The sequence below is a fragment of the Schistocerca nitens genome, chromosome 3 (genome assembly GCF_023898315.1).
Source record: "Schistocerca nitens isolate TAMUIC-IGC-003100 chromosome 3, iqSchNite1.1, whole genome shotgun sequence".
Lineage (NCBI taxonomy): Eukaryota > Metazoa > Arthropoda > Insecta > Orthoptera > Acrididae > Schistocerca > Schistocerca nitens.
Genome location: NC_064616.1, coordinates 978,632,924 through 978,648,213, shown reverse-complemented (window position 1 = coordinate 978,648,213; position 15,290 = coordinate 978,632,924). Strand labels below are relative to the sequence as shown.

The window sequence follows — 15,290 nt, the reverse complement described above, 5'->3', positions numbered from 1 at the left end:
GACTTGCCCATATCAAGCGATTTGAGTTGCTTCGCAACCCCGTAAGGTATCTACTTCTAAGAAACTCATGCTAGCAGCTGTTCGTGTTTCAAATTCTGAAATATTCCATTCGTCTCCCTTGGTGAAGGAATTTCGGAAAACAGCGTTCAATAACTCCGCTTTAGCGGCACAGTCGTCGGTAACAGTACCATCGGCACTGCGCAGCGAAGGTATTGACTGCGTCTTGCCGCTTGTGTACTTTACATACGACCAGAATGTCTTCGGATTTTCTACCAAATTTCGAGACAATGTTTCGTTGTGGAACCTATTAAAGGCATCTCGCATTGGGGTCCGTGCCAAATTTCGCGCGTCTGTAAATTTTAGGCAATCTTCGGGATTTCGCGTTCTTCTGAACTTCGCATGCTTTTCCCGTTGCCTCTGCAACAGCGTTCGGACCTGTTTTGTGTACCATGGGGGATCAGTTCCATCTCTTACCAATTTATGAAGTATGAATCTCTCAATTGCTGTTGCTACTATATCTTGACTAGGCGTCATCTTTTTACTAATCGATCCTATTTTGCCTTCATAATTTCATCTCTCAAATCTTCCCATTGGTCTTCGACTGAATTCTTTCCGCTCTGTTCCAGTCAATCGTTTCCTCACGCTGTACCATCAGCAGGATTCGAGCTGGCTACCTCCGTGTCGAGTGCCACCCCGCACAGGCGTGCGTTAACGACAGCGGCTACGTGTCCCTTACGAAAGCGGTCTGGCAGGGGGGGGGGGGGGTTGCGAGAAGTGACAGTGGTACACAGAGTCCCCTCCGCCACGCAAAGTAAGGTAGGCGAGCGGGCAGCGGGCGCCGTGCCCCCACCCGGTGCCCCTGGCAGGCGGCGCGCGACGCGGCTGCTCTCTGGCGGCGCGGGACGGCGCTGCTGCACGCCAGTGTGCTGCCGCTGGCGGAATGCGCGACAGCCCGCAGCAGCCAGCATGTCGCGCGTCAGCATCGGCAGGCCCGCGGCGCGCACCCCCAACAGCACGCGGGTGCGCAAGATCAGCCGGGTACGTCCCGCCGCCTACTAACACAGCGCCGCCTAACCCTCGGGACAACTCGCCCCACCAGTTGTTTGAAAGCGCTATGTCACCACGACATTTTTCCTTTGTTTTAGAGCGTTTTGTTGCAGCCTACGAACTTCCTGAAGCGTAACCAGATTCACTTTCTATCGTACACGACAGTTACGAAAACGTAGCCATATATTTATGAGAGTAACGTGTCCCATACCGTAATTAATTTTTTTTTTTTTTCAATATGAAGTTCAGTCGTTAGCTGCGTAATTGGAATATTTTGTTACATTTACTTGGTTTAGACACATTCATCTGTCATCTTCGGAATTTCGGAACACGGATATGTGTTAATGAAAGAATGATATGACGAATCGCAAAATCTAAATTGTGAATGCAAAAATTATGACCACAGATTTTGTGGAGCTGACGACTGAATTTTGTTTTGGAAAAAAAAGTATATCGCAGTCACTGAAAAAATAAGAGCTACGAATAAAATCATAATTTACGTGTTTTATTGGACATATGAACATAATAGTACACGTTTCGGACTTTCGTCTTTCATCTGAGGCCTTTAACCTACAAAAACCACCATCTGCACGCTATAAAAATAAATAAAACTTACGCTATTCATTTTGAGATTGAAACTCACTCCTTTGTACGTTTCTAAATAAAACATTGGTACCATCTTGAGCACACATACTTTTTTTTCTTATTTTTTCCCAGACATGATTCATCAAGGTTACATCATCATCAGTGCGTTTTTCATTTTCTTTCAGTTGAATAACAGAAATATTACTCTTTACTGTCCGCACAATTACAAATTTTAGTCTTCAGAAATGCATTCACAAATTTGATAGCAGTCAAACATGCTATGATTTATGAAGTATTCTGTATTTTGTATTACAGTTGTTTTTCTATCACAGTTTGTCACCTGCAACCTAGTGCAATTAATTTTGAAAATTATTTAAATCGAAAATTTACGCTTGAGAATAATGTGGTCAGCATTGTTTTATCCTAAGTACTCACATTATTTCCAGTCGTATATGTTCGACGTATATAATTTTCCACATTCTCTGGGTTGCAGATGACAAACAGTGAGAGAAAATCGACTGTAATACAAAATATAGAAAACCTTAAAAACCGAAGCATTTGGTAATAATGTATATATAAGACTAAAATTTCTGTGTACTAATAGCAAAGAGCAGTTTTCGTATTATTTAACTGAAAGGGAATAAAGAAAAGACCCACTGATGATGCTGTAACTTCAGTGAAAAATGTCTACTTAAAAAAGAGAAAAAAACTGTTTGCTCAAGGTGGAATCGATACAAAAACAAATTTTATTTCCACATAATCTAGCTTAACCTATTTTAGTCGCCTGCTTGCTGCTTCTGATGTCTGACTTTTGTTTATGAGCAGTTGAAATGCGCCCAACTGATGTTTCAAGTTCGGTATCTCGTTACTATAGTCATATTTTACAGTTGCGTCAGTAAATGTCGTCAGTAAAAGTGCAAGTTGTCAGAGGTTGTGAGGAAGCAGCCCTGACATGTTGCAGACTCTGTTTATCTCCTTGTGGCATTATATTGTCGCACTTTCTTTCTAATCACTGCTCTGTTTTAAGCTTATGAAAACAGTGAGGTAATTACATTAAAAAGTGTGCTTTGTCCTACGGCCTCACGCTAGAAGATGATAAACAAAGCGTCCGCAGAACGCCTGACGCTGCTTGCTCGTGGCCTGTGGTAAGCTGCACTTTTACTGACAACGTCTGTAGACATTTCTGGAACATATGATTAATGTCGTTATATTTGGTTCCAGCGTCAGAGCTACTCAGATGCTGGTAGACAAATGACAGACGTTAGCAGCAGCAACCAAACAACAACAATGATTAAGTTAGAATACGTTTCATCTTATAGCATGTGTTTTGCGTAGAAGTTAACCATACTAAGGCATCAGATGATGTGCGAAAGTCCGGAACGGATAGTTCTACCCTCTTTAACCAATAAAGATATATAAATTAATAATTTCATGAGATTCGCCGAGTCCATAAACATACAGTTACCGCAAATTTCCTTCTGTTGGACTCTACCTACATTTGTTTAACCTGTGATACTGAATTTTCACTCGTTTTGAAACACACGAGGAGCTTTATCCTTAGGAAGTCTCACTAACACGTTTGCTCGGACATTACATATTTCTTGAGGATTCCCTCTTTAATAATATACATTTCGGTGGCAGTGTGCTTGTCTTTATTTTATTGTCAAACGTTGGATGAAAATGCTTACAAGTATCAAGGGCGTACCCAGGATCTGAACTAGGAAGGGGGGGGGGGGGGGGGGGGAGGCAGGTCATACTAGTCTCAGGAAACAAGGACTCGAGACAACATACAGCACTTCTTATTAAATAAAACAGTAAACCAGTGAAAAACTGCTTTTAATAAACATTTTAAATAAAAGAATGCACTTGTACAATCCGAGAAAACATGCACTATTTCTTATTAAATAAAACAGTAAACTAGTGAAAAACTGTGAATATCTTCTGGGGGGGGGGGGGTCAGCTGCTGCCCCTCACGTTTACAAAAATTGTTGCAGCACAAACATAAATCGTAATAACACATGTTGTTAATTTTGCTGCCTGTGGTTCACACTACACCTGGTATTTCAATAAAGTTTGTCGTCTGCAGCTAATAGTATTTCCTTTCTGTGAACCGAAAATTTGCTCCTAAAGTGGAGTCACTGGTGTTTGAGGTATGTTTTTGAAGTACGGTACTTTTCTTAACAAAGTGAAAAATGGTCCTAAGATCTGCAGTTTCATCTTATGCCTGAATTTTAGCTTCACGGAAAGTACAGTGATTTAAGGAAGCCCTTAGCTGGATACGATAAACAGTATTAAAACGTCAGCTCATGAACAAAAGTGCTAAAACACATTTTGTGAATGTGATGACCATATTTTCAAACTGTATGTAGTCTCGCCCAACATTTATTTACTATTTGACAGTAAAATAAAGGGAAACCAACTGATGATGGTGTAACATACCGGAAATTTGTATGGATAATGAAACAGGAACAAGAAATTATGTTTTGTTCAAATCAGAATCGTCATAATATATTTATTTTAGAACACTGTTCTTATGCAAAATTTTCTCGATTTTTCTTCTAGGCAGCAAATTTCGTCTTACATTGAATTAGTTCATTGAGTTTAGCAGGTAATATTGATAGATAATACTGCCGTATACCCGACTTGACTCACTCTAACGTTTTTTTTTTTTTTTTTCCGAGTCGCAACTTGCATTTGCTAACGTCGTTCTAGAGCCAAGTTCTGCAGACATCACAGAAAAATATTAGACTATTTCATTTCTTAGCCGTTTATCATTCATTGCCGAATAAACGTCCCGAATACCGACACCAAAATTCCATTGCACCAATCTGAAAAACAGCTTCTGAATACTCTTCACACGGTGTCGTTCACTTTGCCTGCCGCGCTGCACATTCGTGACTCGTGTTGAGACACCGAGAGGGTAACTCTTGGCCGAGCAACGAAAAATATTCGTGCTTAGCCAAGTTGTCCCATTGTGCAGTCCATGTCATGATAAAGATAATCATGCTTGATAGAAGAGGTTGCAGATCTTCTCAGAGGCTGCTAGCGAAGACAGTGAACTCGCGTTCCAGAGAATGATGGTTGACATCCCTCGTCGGGCCATTCAAATTTAGCTTTTCCCAGGATTACATAAAACGCTTAAGGCAAATTCCAGGACAGTTCCTTTCAAAGGACAAGGTCCATTTCCGTCCGTATCCTTGTTCAATACGATCTAGTGCTCCGTCGCTGATCAACAGATCGACGGAATGTGGAAGCTTACTGTTCCTTTCTTCATACTCGGTATTGACCCGTGGAGTCAAAGGCCAGTGGCAACATGAGTTTCCTTTTCGCTATGGGTGCATTTGGCGCCTGAGACGTAGTGGCACTGTACACGTGGGAAGTCCGGCCGACTTCGGCAGGAAGGCAGCTGACGGCGATAAAGCAGCGCAGTTCTTTGTTCTCAGTCCGTAAACAAGCGTGAAGAGTCTCCACACGCACTTCTAGTAGCTGCACCGCTCCCCACGTTCCCCTTGCGGAAGAGTTCCTTTTCTTCCAGTGCAGCGCGTACACGCTACATGTTATGGCGCGCGTACGGTCTGTACCTAGATCTGCCGGGCACAAGCTTCTTCCTTTTCCAATGAAGTACTTGACACATGTTCAGGCTTCTTCCACGATCTGGTGGAATGCGATGGGTTCGCAGTTGCGATATTCATTGCGTAACGGAAAAAAACTTTCCACCATGTAGCCACTACATTTTTTTCTATAAAGATTGCAGAACATTGTGGCCCAATTTTCAATGCAAACAGTTGATTTAATTAATTTCGAAAACATGCCTCATTTGCTAAAGAGTCATATGTGCGAACTGTGCAGTCCCAAACTGAAATTAAGGACACATTGGCTTTTACGCCATTGAACAGTATCATAAGAAAGATTTCACACCTAATTACGGCAAAATAAACAGTAAGAGCAAGACCATGGCCAGCCACCAAAGCTAATGCAGAATGTTTTAAACGCTTTTCGAGAAATCGAAGATTTGTATCTTTTTGTCTTAGTTCATGAACGTAAATTAAGTTATACAGAACCACATTCCGTTATGGTAGCCAACAGGGCATTGGAACGTTAAAATCGCTGATATGAGCTCTATTTTCAAAAAAATCTGGAATTGATCATCAGTGTTTCGTGTTTGTGATGTCGTTCTTTTATGAATTTCGATCAATATGTGCCATTTTTGAAGTTCTTGAACCCTTTTTTATTTGCCATATCACTGCCATAGCGTTTGTCCTCTTATTTTAAATCCCCAAATGAATTAAATGAATTGTATCCATTGAAAATGGAGCTATAATGCTCAAACCTGTAGGGTAAATAAACAAGTTTGGTAGCTGCACGGTAAAATTTTCTTTCCCTTAAACTAAACTCATCGTCAAATTGCACACCGCACGTAGCAGCCTTCAAAACAGGTATCACGTGTTTACACCGTTTTCTTCCACGCGAAGATACACTTTTCAAAAGCGGTTTATTTTCCTCTAACTTGTAAAACTCCTGTTTTTACGAGCCAACAAGTCCCAGAATATTTTTGGCAGTAGTCGCGTAGCGCTGTTTGCTACGGCAGTAAAGTAGGAACACCTTTGGTACTCCTCTGAGAGTTGGTAGGGACGGGGCCGGATTTTAACTAACGCTCTGCACAATATTTGTACAGTTATCGCAAGACAAGCCTGGCCGATAACGACTTCCCATTAGTGCCGCATCCAGATAATCTATAGCTGCTGATAAGAAATGCTAATACATTTAAAATAGCTGTGATACGCTGAACGTTAAGCCGACAGTGAGAAATTAATCTGAGCAAGAGTTTCACTTCCATTCAGATCTTTTTTTGTCCACGTAGTTTAATATGAATACCAAACATTCAACATACTGCTGCCCCGGGAATTTGATGACAACAGCCTGTGTCTCACCTAATGCAGCCACTGTTCTGTATTTTACACGTCCCAGAAAGAAAGGTATTAATTTCCGGTGGTGAAAAAATTTAGCTTACTGTATTCATACTCTTGGACCAGCATACAGCTAACAATGTACGTAAGGGAGAGCAGAGTTAAACAGCGTAGTGCAATAATTTATTTGTACTTTCAACATTCAAGGTGTCTGAGATTCATCTTCTATCAGTTCGAAACACGTTGGTACATTGGTAGTTGTGATGTAAGAAACGTGTGGGTATCTTGGAAGCAGACAGAGTACTATTATTTGTCAGTTTCCTTCTTGGCTTGTTATGAATTGCATTGGCTCTATACGCCTTTCAGTTTGGTTCTGCTATCTTGTTCCTTTCTACTCTTCAGCCATAATCGGTAACGGATGGGTAACGAGCAAGGTACAGAAAGCAAAAGTTATGGAACCAAATGGGGAAAAAGTTATTTATTACGTACAAAATAAAAAGAAAGAGATAAAGCTCTTTTCTTGGGTGGTCCTCTTAAGGAGAAGCACCTCTTGAGCCTTCAGAAACTATCAAAGGAATCATTTCTACATTTACCTTAAATTAATTAGATTAACTAAAAACACAAGAACAGTATTCAAATGAAGTGTTATAGCGCATTGCTTCCAGTTTCCTGTAATTACTATAATTAGCACATTTCGTTGTACGCACAATACATAAACTTACGTGAAGTCGATACGTAATACTTCCTGTAGAAACTACCACTGTCTCATCTACAGAATTAGTCAGTTCTCTATGAGAGACTAATTTTTTTTTCAAAATCTGTCAATTTTCATGTACACTCATGAAACAGAAATCACTATTTTTGTAGAAACTTGATGAGAGTGGATTCGTACAGGGACATTCTTTTCATTTTATGTAAGGAGAATCCAATATGACATCATGGTCGTATTGATCACAATAAAAATAAACCGTAGGATTGGGAGCTTTATACATCTACATATGCACTCCCCTGTACAGAACGTGGAGGAGGCCACCCTGTATCAATAACAGCCCTTTCCCAGACCCCTTCCAACAATTCTACATTTACATTCGCTTTCCCTGCAGTTGGTTTTACGTTTTCATCACATTTCATACCGCCTTTCAGTATTATTTCAACATACTTGTTCTGTGTGATGTGCGCCAGATGTTCAACACTAATTTTGTAATCGGGTACCAACAGGGTCTTTTTCTTCGTTATGGACTTTATCTTGCAGTTATCCACATGTAAATAGATGTACCATTTATTAAATCAAGAAGAAATTTTGTCCACGCAGATGTATGGGTTCATATCAATTGGGGCACAGCACGTCGTTAATAACGGAAAAATCTTCAGACGTTCAAGTAGCGTCTTATGTACTTAAAGGAAATGTTACGGGAACATTACTGTTCACAGCATAAATAAATAATGCAATGAATGCCTTCAGATGTTCGATGAGGTCGGTCACGAATGATGCTGTTTACAGAAGTCGTAGTTCTGGAAAATTGTAATGAAATGCAGGAAGACCTGAAGAGGATCGATGATTGGTGCAGAAACTGGCTGTTGACACTCAGTGCAAACAAATGTGGTGGTTTGGACACAAATACGTGCAAAGAATAGCTGTTGTTAGGTCACACCGTTGCTGAACAATCATTGGAAACAGTCACTTTCTTCAGATATTCGAAATTATGCGTTCGAAGCGATTTAAAATGGAAAGACCTCATAATGTTATTCGTGGGAAAGTCAGATATCAGACTGAGATTTACCGGAAGTGTAGTCCACCTACGAAGGACGCAGCCTATGAAACCCTCCTCGGATCAGTAGCCGAGTACTGCTCTTTATTCTGGAACCCTTACCAGGTAGGATTGAAAGGAGAAATAGAGGACATCCAAAGAAGTGCAGTGCGTTTTTTCACGACTTAGTTGAATAAGCGCAAAAATGTTATGGAGATGCTCAGACAGCTCCTGTGCAGAAGCTAAAAGTGTGGTATGGTGCATCTCGGTGTGGTTTGCTATTAAAATTCTGAGAGCATACGTTCTCATAAGATTCGTGCAAAATGTTGCCTCCTTCTGCACATATTTCGTTAAAAGATCATGAAAGTGATGGTGGTACTACCCTCTGCCACATAAAGTAAGATGAATTGTGGAGTGTAGATTTAGATGGCTTATCACAGTTTTTCGCTTCCCGAGGCGCACGCTCTCCGCGTTACTTGAAGACGCTCCAGTCTGGCCAAGTACAAGTCGATCGTCGCTGATGAGTGGGCCATATGCGACACACCAACATCTGTGCCCACAGCGACAGGAATGCCTCACTTCTGTGACGAACTGTGCTACTTTGTTGGGTTTTCGAACAACATTGGTATGTAAAACTTAAGGACGAAAGTAATTTTCGCACGATGTGCAGCTGCCAAGTAACATAGCTCTATGAAACCTGGACAACACGCAGAAAAAAACTGCTACAGTATAGTACAGAAGGTGATAGAGAAGTACGCAATGAGACGAACAGGAACAACATTTTTATTCAAAAACAATAATTACACTGAAATCATTCGATTCATGATGGTCCGCTGGACATTACAAAACGCAGGACAGGGCAACGCATGCTCTACAACGAGCTCCCATCCTGAGCTGTTCTTGTGGCAGGGCGTATCATTCCTCGCGGCTGACAGCTGCTAGATGATCGTTGGTGAATATGAACGTTCTGAAAAAAGTCTGCCCAACGCATACCAAACGTGCTCCATGAAATCCAAGTCGGGTGAATGGAAAGGCCAGTCCATTCGCCGAATATCCTCTCGTTCCAAGAGCTCTTCCAGCTGCACTGTTCGAAGCGGACGCACACTGGATTCCAATTCATAAAAATTCCCGATAAGAACAATATATTTAAAAAATTCTGATATTAGCTCAATGACGATGAATATGTCTGTTTAAACAAGTATAAGTAAGTATGTATAAATATGTATGTACGTATATATAAATAAGAAACAAGTAAACTGATTTCAGGAAGACAACCTACATGATGTAGTACTGCAATGTGCCGTTCTGGCAGCAGTAACCGATCTAACAACTGCGCCAGACACTTGTTGTCTTATATACGGGGTGGCGATCGCGGCACCGTATTCTGCCTGTTTACATATCTCTGTATTTGAATACGCATGCCTATACCAGTTTCCTTTGCGCTTGAGTGTAATTCCGCGTTCCCTCTTGGAAAAGTAATTAGAAGTGATAGAATAAAAAACCTGACTAGCGTATGAAACTCTAGGAAAACAAAATCTATTTCAAACTTTTGTTCTTATGGAATAGGTATCCCAGAAATGAACTATTGCAGTATATGGAAACTGTGGTGCACGAATATCTCATGTGATGAGTAATTATTTTATCCTTCAGGTACGCAACTAGTTTGCCGTCACCCACATAAAGTTATCGATGAACCGCTCGTAGTGGGCACAGTGGAGTGTTCTGCATATGCAGACTATGACAGAGAGATTTGTACATCTTGTTCTCATAGAGGCGCGTGTCATCTCCAGTATGGCGTTTCATTGTTGGGCAAGTTCGGTCGATAGTGTCCCCCCTGTTTCCAAACAGCGATACATTTTTCAATACGACAATACATCTAATTATTGCACAGGCTCAGTGGGTGAACAGTTTAGAGTAGATATGTAGAGTGGCCAGCACATTCGCGATATCACTGTCCTATGAAGCAACTCTCACACGTGATAGACTTATACGTTTGGCCAGTCGATGTATTCCTTGTCCTGATATAAAAACACTGTGCTGTACATAGCCTCTCTGATTATACCAGAGTCAGGAATCTCATTAAAACTGTATTACGTCGAGCCACAACTGCACAGGAACGCGAAGGGAGCGCCAATACAATATCAGTTAATTCAGTCATCATATAATGAATATACTGCGAAAATAATTATTTAAATAAAAATGAACTTTTGATATACCGTGTTTTTAAATCGAACTAATACGTTTAAAATAATTTCTCCTAACCACATACAAATTCCTAACCCCAGACAGGTAGCCCTGAAAATTTGTAATTGTGAAATTTTAATAGCTATGAAAATACTTGTAAGATTGAAACGAGAAACGTGATGTGCATGCATAGCAAGGAGGCGAACTATCAAGCATCAGTAAGCAGTGTAATGGCGAGGAAGTGAACTACTAATGCATCACTTATGTACTGCTTGCGCCCTACGTTTTTCGTTTTAAATATTACAACTATATTCATAGCTGTTAAGAATTCACAACCACAGATTTTTAGGATTATCTGTATGACGTTAGGAATCTGTGTGGAGCTGGAAAAAATTATTTAATACTTTTTAGTCCAATTTAAAATCGTGGTATACTAAAAATCCATTTTCATTTATATAACTATTTTCTTCTTTTTGGTCTTGTGGCTGTGAAATTTTTCAATCGATTTCAAACATTTTGATGAGATTGGAACAGAGATATGTGGTTAATTTCAGGTTCATTTCAGCTTCTCTTCACCTTACTCTCGCCGGGAAATAGACCGTGAAGGCAAAAATTAGAGATATTACAGTTCATGCAAAGGCATACCAACAATCATTCCTCCCACGAACCGTTCGCGACTGAAACAGGAAAAGAGAGAAATAACAGAAGTAACCTCCGCGACACACCAGACAGATAGCGAGTTAATATTGCATTATCATCCATTTCTGAGCTATGTTGAGAATTTCAAGCCTCTAGATCAATGAGAAATTAGTTTAAAATCAATTACAAAATTTGTACCGAATTGACAGACAGGCAACAAAGCTATACCAATCTCCTCTTCCCCCCTTCTCTCTCTCTGCCCATCCTGTCGCATACCGCCTGGAACGCATTCCTGTTAGCTCTACCCGCGCTACACGTCAGTCTTACAGGTCAGCCAAAATGTCAAATGTGAGGCATTACCAAACATTTTCATCCCCCGCCCTCCACCGAAAAACCCGACAAAAAAGCGAGTTAATATTGCATGTCGTCCTGTTCTGAGCTTTGTTTAAAGTTTGTCATGTCTCTAGTTCATTGGGAAGCTGATTCGAAATCAATAGCGAATGTTATTTAAACAAACAGACGGACAGACAAGAGGGTGACCTAATAAAGATGTGGAAAAATTCAAAGTGTGAAGATGTACACTGAAGTGACATGGTGTGGTTTAATTAATGTGAAGTGGTTATGATAAAAAAGAGTGTAATTATTTATGATGTCAGGCAGATGCAAAAGTTACATCAAGATCCATGTCCCAAATCAGGTTCGGCCTATAAAATTTTGAAGGAGTTCGTATCTGTGCTACATGGTCTTAGGTCAGTATGGGACCAAGAAGAGATTAACACTTGCGTATTAATGGTCTGAAGAGGAAGCTGTAGATTATTATAATCTCCGTTTCAGAGATCGGCATTTCAGGTCAGTACATGTCTGGAATTAGTACGAACTACTACTGAGCCTTGAAATGAAATAGGTTCACTGTACTTTAAGAACTAATTATCACGTCGAAAGAATCTTCAAGGAGGTGGGCTCAGCGAATGTAGCGCACATAGTGTTCTGTGGGTTTATACTTAATCTGAATCAGTCAAATAACTTGAAATAATCTGCCTGATGGTCCTACAATTTTCCTTGTCTGGCGGCAGGTGCACTATTTGTAATTAAAAAGTTAGCAGCTGACAATGGCCTCTGCCCATGGCGGCGCTTGAGTCCTCCTGATTATTCAACAGTCTTACTGTTGCCTTGTTCTTCCATCAGTGTCGTTAGAAGTATTCCGTTTTGTCACCCACCGAGCTGTTTAATTCGCACGTTTCATTGTTAACGTCTCGATCGCGATCTTTTTCGAGGTGCTTCATTTGCATTCAAATTAGTGGTCGTTTGATGAAAGGAGTAAAGAACAGTGTTTGTTCTCTTCTCTGCAAATTCCTGTTACGTGAGGCCGGTCTTCTGTTCTTAAAGCGCATCTAAAACGACGAGTCCTGCTTCCGCATGTTCGTTTCATCAGTGACCAGATGCTTCTTTCTATTCTTTTTCCTGAAGTGTTGAAGAAACATTCATCCATTAGGGACCTTGTCCTACGAGGACTGGACTTGACGTGATCATCGTAATTTGCTCGTCTTCTTCAGAGTGAAGTTTACAGTCACGTAGTTTCTCTGTTATACTATCGACTGGGATGGTCCGGGTTAGGATGGCTCGGGTGAGCTGGCTTCCAATACTCGTGATCTGGGTTTGTATGGTTTCCCCAAATATTTTCACAGTGAATACTGGGATAGTTCCTTAAACAATGCCACGTCCCATATCTCTTTCCAAACATATCCAACTGAACTAGTGCTGCGCTCCTAATTATCTCGACATTGATGGGCTGTGACAATTCTTGTCCTTTATTTCATTGGAATACATTTTGCGGGGCTTGTGGGTGGTTTTCTTACAGCTCGTTCTGTAATGGGCTGGGATTGCAAATTTTTGACAGCTTGCGCAATTTATTTCATGATGTGGTTACTCTATCCATAAGATTATCATCTAATATTCCTACCTCCAGATACTGGAATATGCTAATTCTTGGTGCTTTGGTTGCATAAAGCCTAATATCCCCTAACAGGTATTGGCCAGTGAAATCGAGGTTGTAGAGCGTGATTTCGGTTTTAGTTCTGCCATCGGCCGGGAAGCTCACAGATTGGCACACTGGACTCGCATTCGGGCGGACGACGTTTTAAATCCCGGTCCGGCCATCCGGTTTTCCGTGATTTCCCCACATCGCTTAAGGCAATTGCTGGGATGCTTCCTTTGAAAGGACACAGCTGATTTCTTTCCCCATCCTTTCTTGATCCGATCTTGTACAGCATCTACAAATGGCCCTGAGCACTATGGGACTTAACTTCTAAGGTCATCAGTCCCCTAGAACTTAGAACTACTTAAACCTAACTAACCTAAGGACATCACACACATCCATGCCCCAGGCAGGATTCGAACCTGCAACCGTAGCGGTCACGCGGTTCCAGACTGTAGCGCCTAGAACCGCTTGGCCACTCTGGCCGGCACAGCATCTACAATGACCACGTTGTCGAAAGGAAGTTAGACACTAATCTTCCTTCCTTTTAGTTCTGCTGAAACACAGACGGGTACTACATAAGACTTTTACAAGTTAAACTTGATTTTACTGACTGTTTTATGACATCAGCGCCACGTCGTCGAATGTAATGACGTAGGACAGCTAACATATTTACTAGGTAGGTTGAAGATTGGTCAGTATGTTCGACACACAAATCTTTATAGTGCAGTTACTAGTGTGCTTTCGTAACGGACATAGGGCTACTCAGTTCTCCTTCGATCTGCTCTCCGTGGCCAACCGCCGATTGGCACAGGATGAGTCCTCGATATCGCGCCTACAAAAGGGCGGCTTCCATGCAGCCTTTTAACGACAATTGAGTCGCTGATAATGAGAGAAATAATGGATTCAGTTAAGAGAACCGAAATTAACAGCGTTCAAAGAGTATATTTTGACAATTTTGTCTTCCTGGCAAGCTACACTGTGACGTCTGCATTATCTCCACTTTATGCTGACGGAGACAATATATGTAGTTATAGCTCACTCATTGTATCTTACGCTCAATACAGCCCCTTCGATATTCAGGTTTGCAATAATCGTCCTATAACATTTTGACCGAAATACGAGCTCTGTTATGGAAATTAGCTGTAGGAAATTTGAAGTGCGATTAATCACTGAAGTTCAAAATACTCAACATTTATTTCTTCACAGTATTTTCCGAATGGAAGAATATTAACGCCCACCTGCTCCTTCTTTCAGTGGAATTTTTGGTCATTTGAACGGTGTGCAACGGCGTATAATGACACATTTTGAGCGATGAATCGTTATCGAGGCCGTAGACATTTGAAGCCAGAGTTTTGAAAGACATGGCTTGTAAAAAAGGAATGAGGTTAGGATTTAACGCCGTACTGAGGACGAGGTGCATCTCTGCTTCTCGAAGATTCTGAGCCATCTTCAGGCCGCACACTAAACATATTAGCTATTCTGCATCATTCCAGCCAATGACGTGGCGCTAATATCGTAAAACAATGAGTACAATCAAGTTAAATTTGCAGAGGTCTTGTATAGCACCAGTTTGTGTATCAGTAGAAGTAATATCAAAATCACGCTTTGCAACCTCGATTCCAAGCTAAAAATTACAAGCACACTTAATAACCAAGGAATTATTTCTATCATTCTTATTTACCAATGGTCCACGTCAAATTAATATAATTTGGATATCTCTCCCTTGAGAGAAAAGGTCTTGGTTGGTGCGTTAGCTCTGATTCTTGACGCTTTGACAACATGCTCTTGTGCCTGGAAGAGGGAAGAGAAAGAGGGGCGTAACAGCTCTGCGTTGTAATAGATAACTTATCACCGCCCAGCTGTTCCAGAAGAGAACATATGTAGCTCGTATTTCGCATCCCACGTACAGCTCATTGAAACAAAAGCAGGCGCCTACCGTTATCACCAGGCTCGGCAGATTTTGGAAAGCTAGAGTGGTGCTCTCACTACTGCACCCAACGCCTTGCTTGTACTCACTCCGTGAACTGAAAGGTGTGATACTGTTTTTGTCATAAAGTTTTTACCTCAGTAACAACTTACTCAGGTTTCTACGTGCGCACAATTTTAATACTTTAGATTCGTTTTTTGTTAATCATCTTGTACTAGGAAGAATCTATCTATGTACTTCCTATATAGTCAACATCATATCAACATTATCACCAC

General features: G+C 41.0%; 1 protein-coding gene across 1 annotated transcript in view; it reads left to right on the top strand.

Moving 5' to 3' along the window:
* The first annotated feature begins 926 nt into the window (after nucleotides 1-926).
* Nucleotides 927-15,290, top strand: part of LOC126249043 (monocarboxylate transporter 3) — a 425,057-nt gene continuing 410,693 nt past the window's right edge. Inside the window, exon 1 of the mRNA XM_049950669.1 lies at nucleotides 927-1,038. Coding sequence (XP_049806626.1) covers nucleotides 967-1,038 — 72 coding nt within the window. The 5' untranslated portion in view covers nucleotides 927-966. The remainder of the gene's footprint in view (nucleotides 1,039-15,290) is intronic.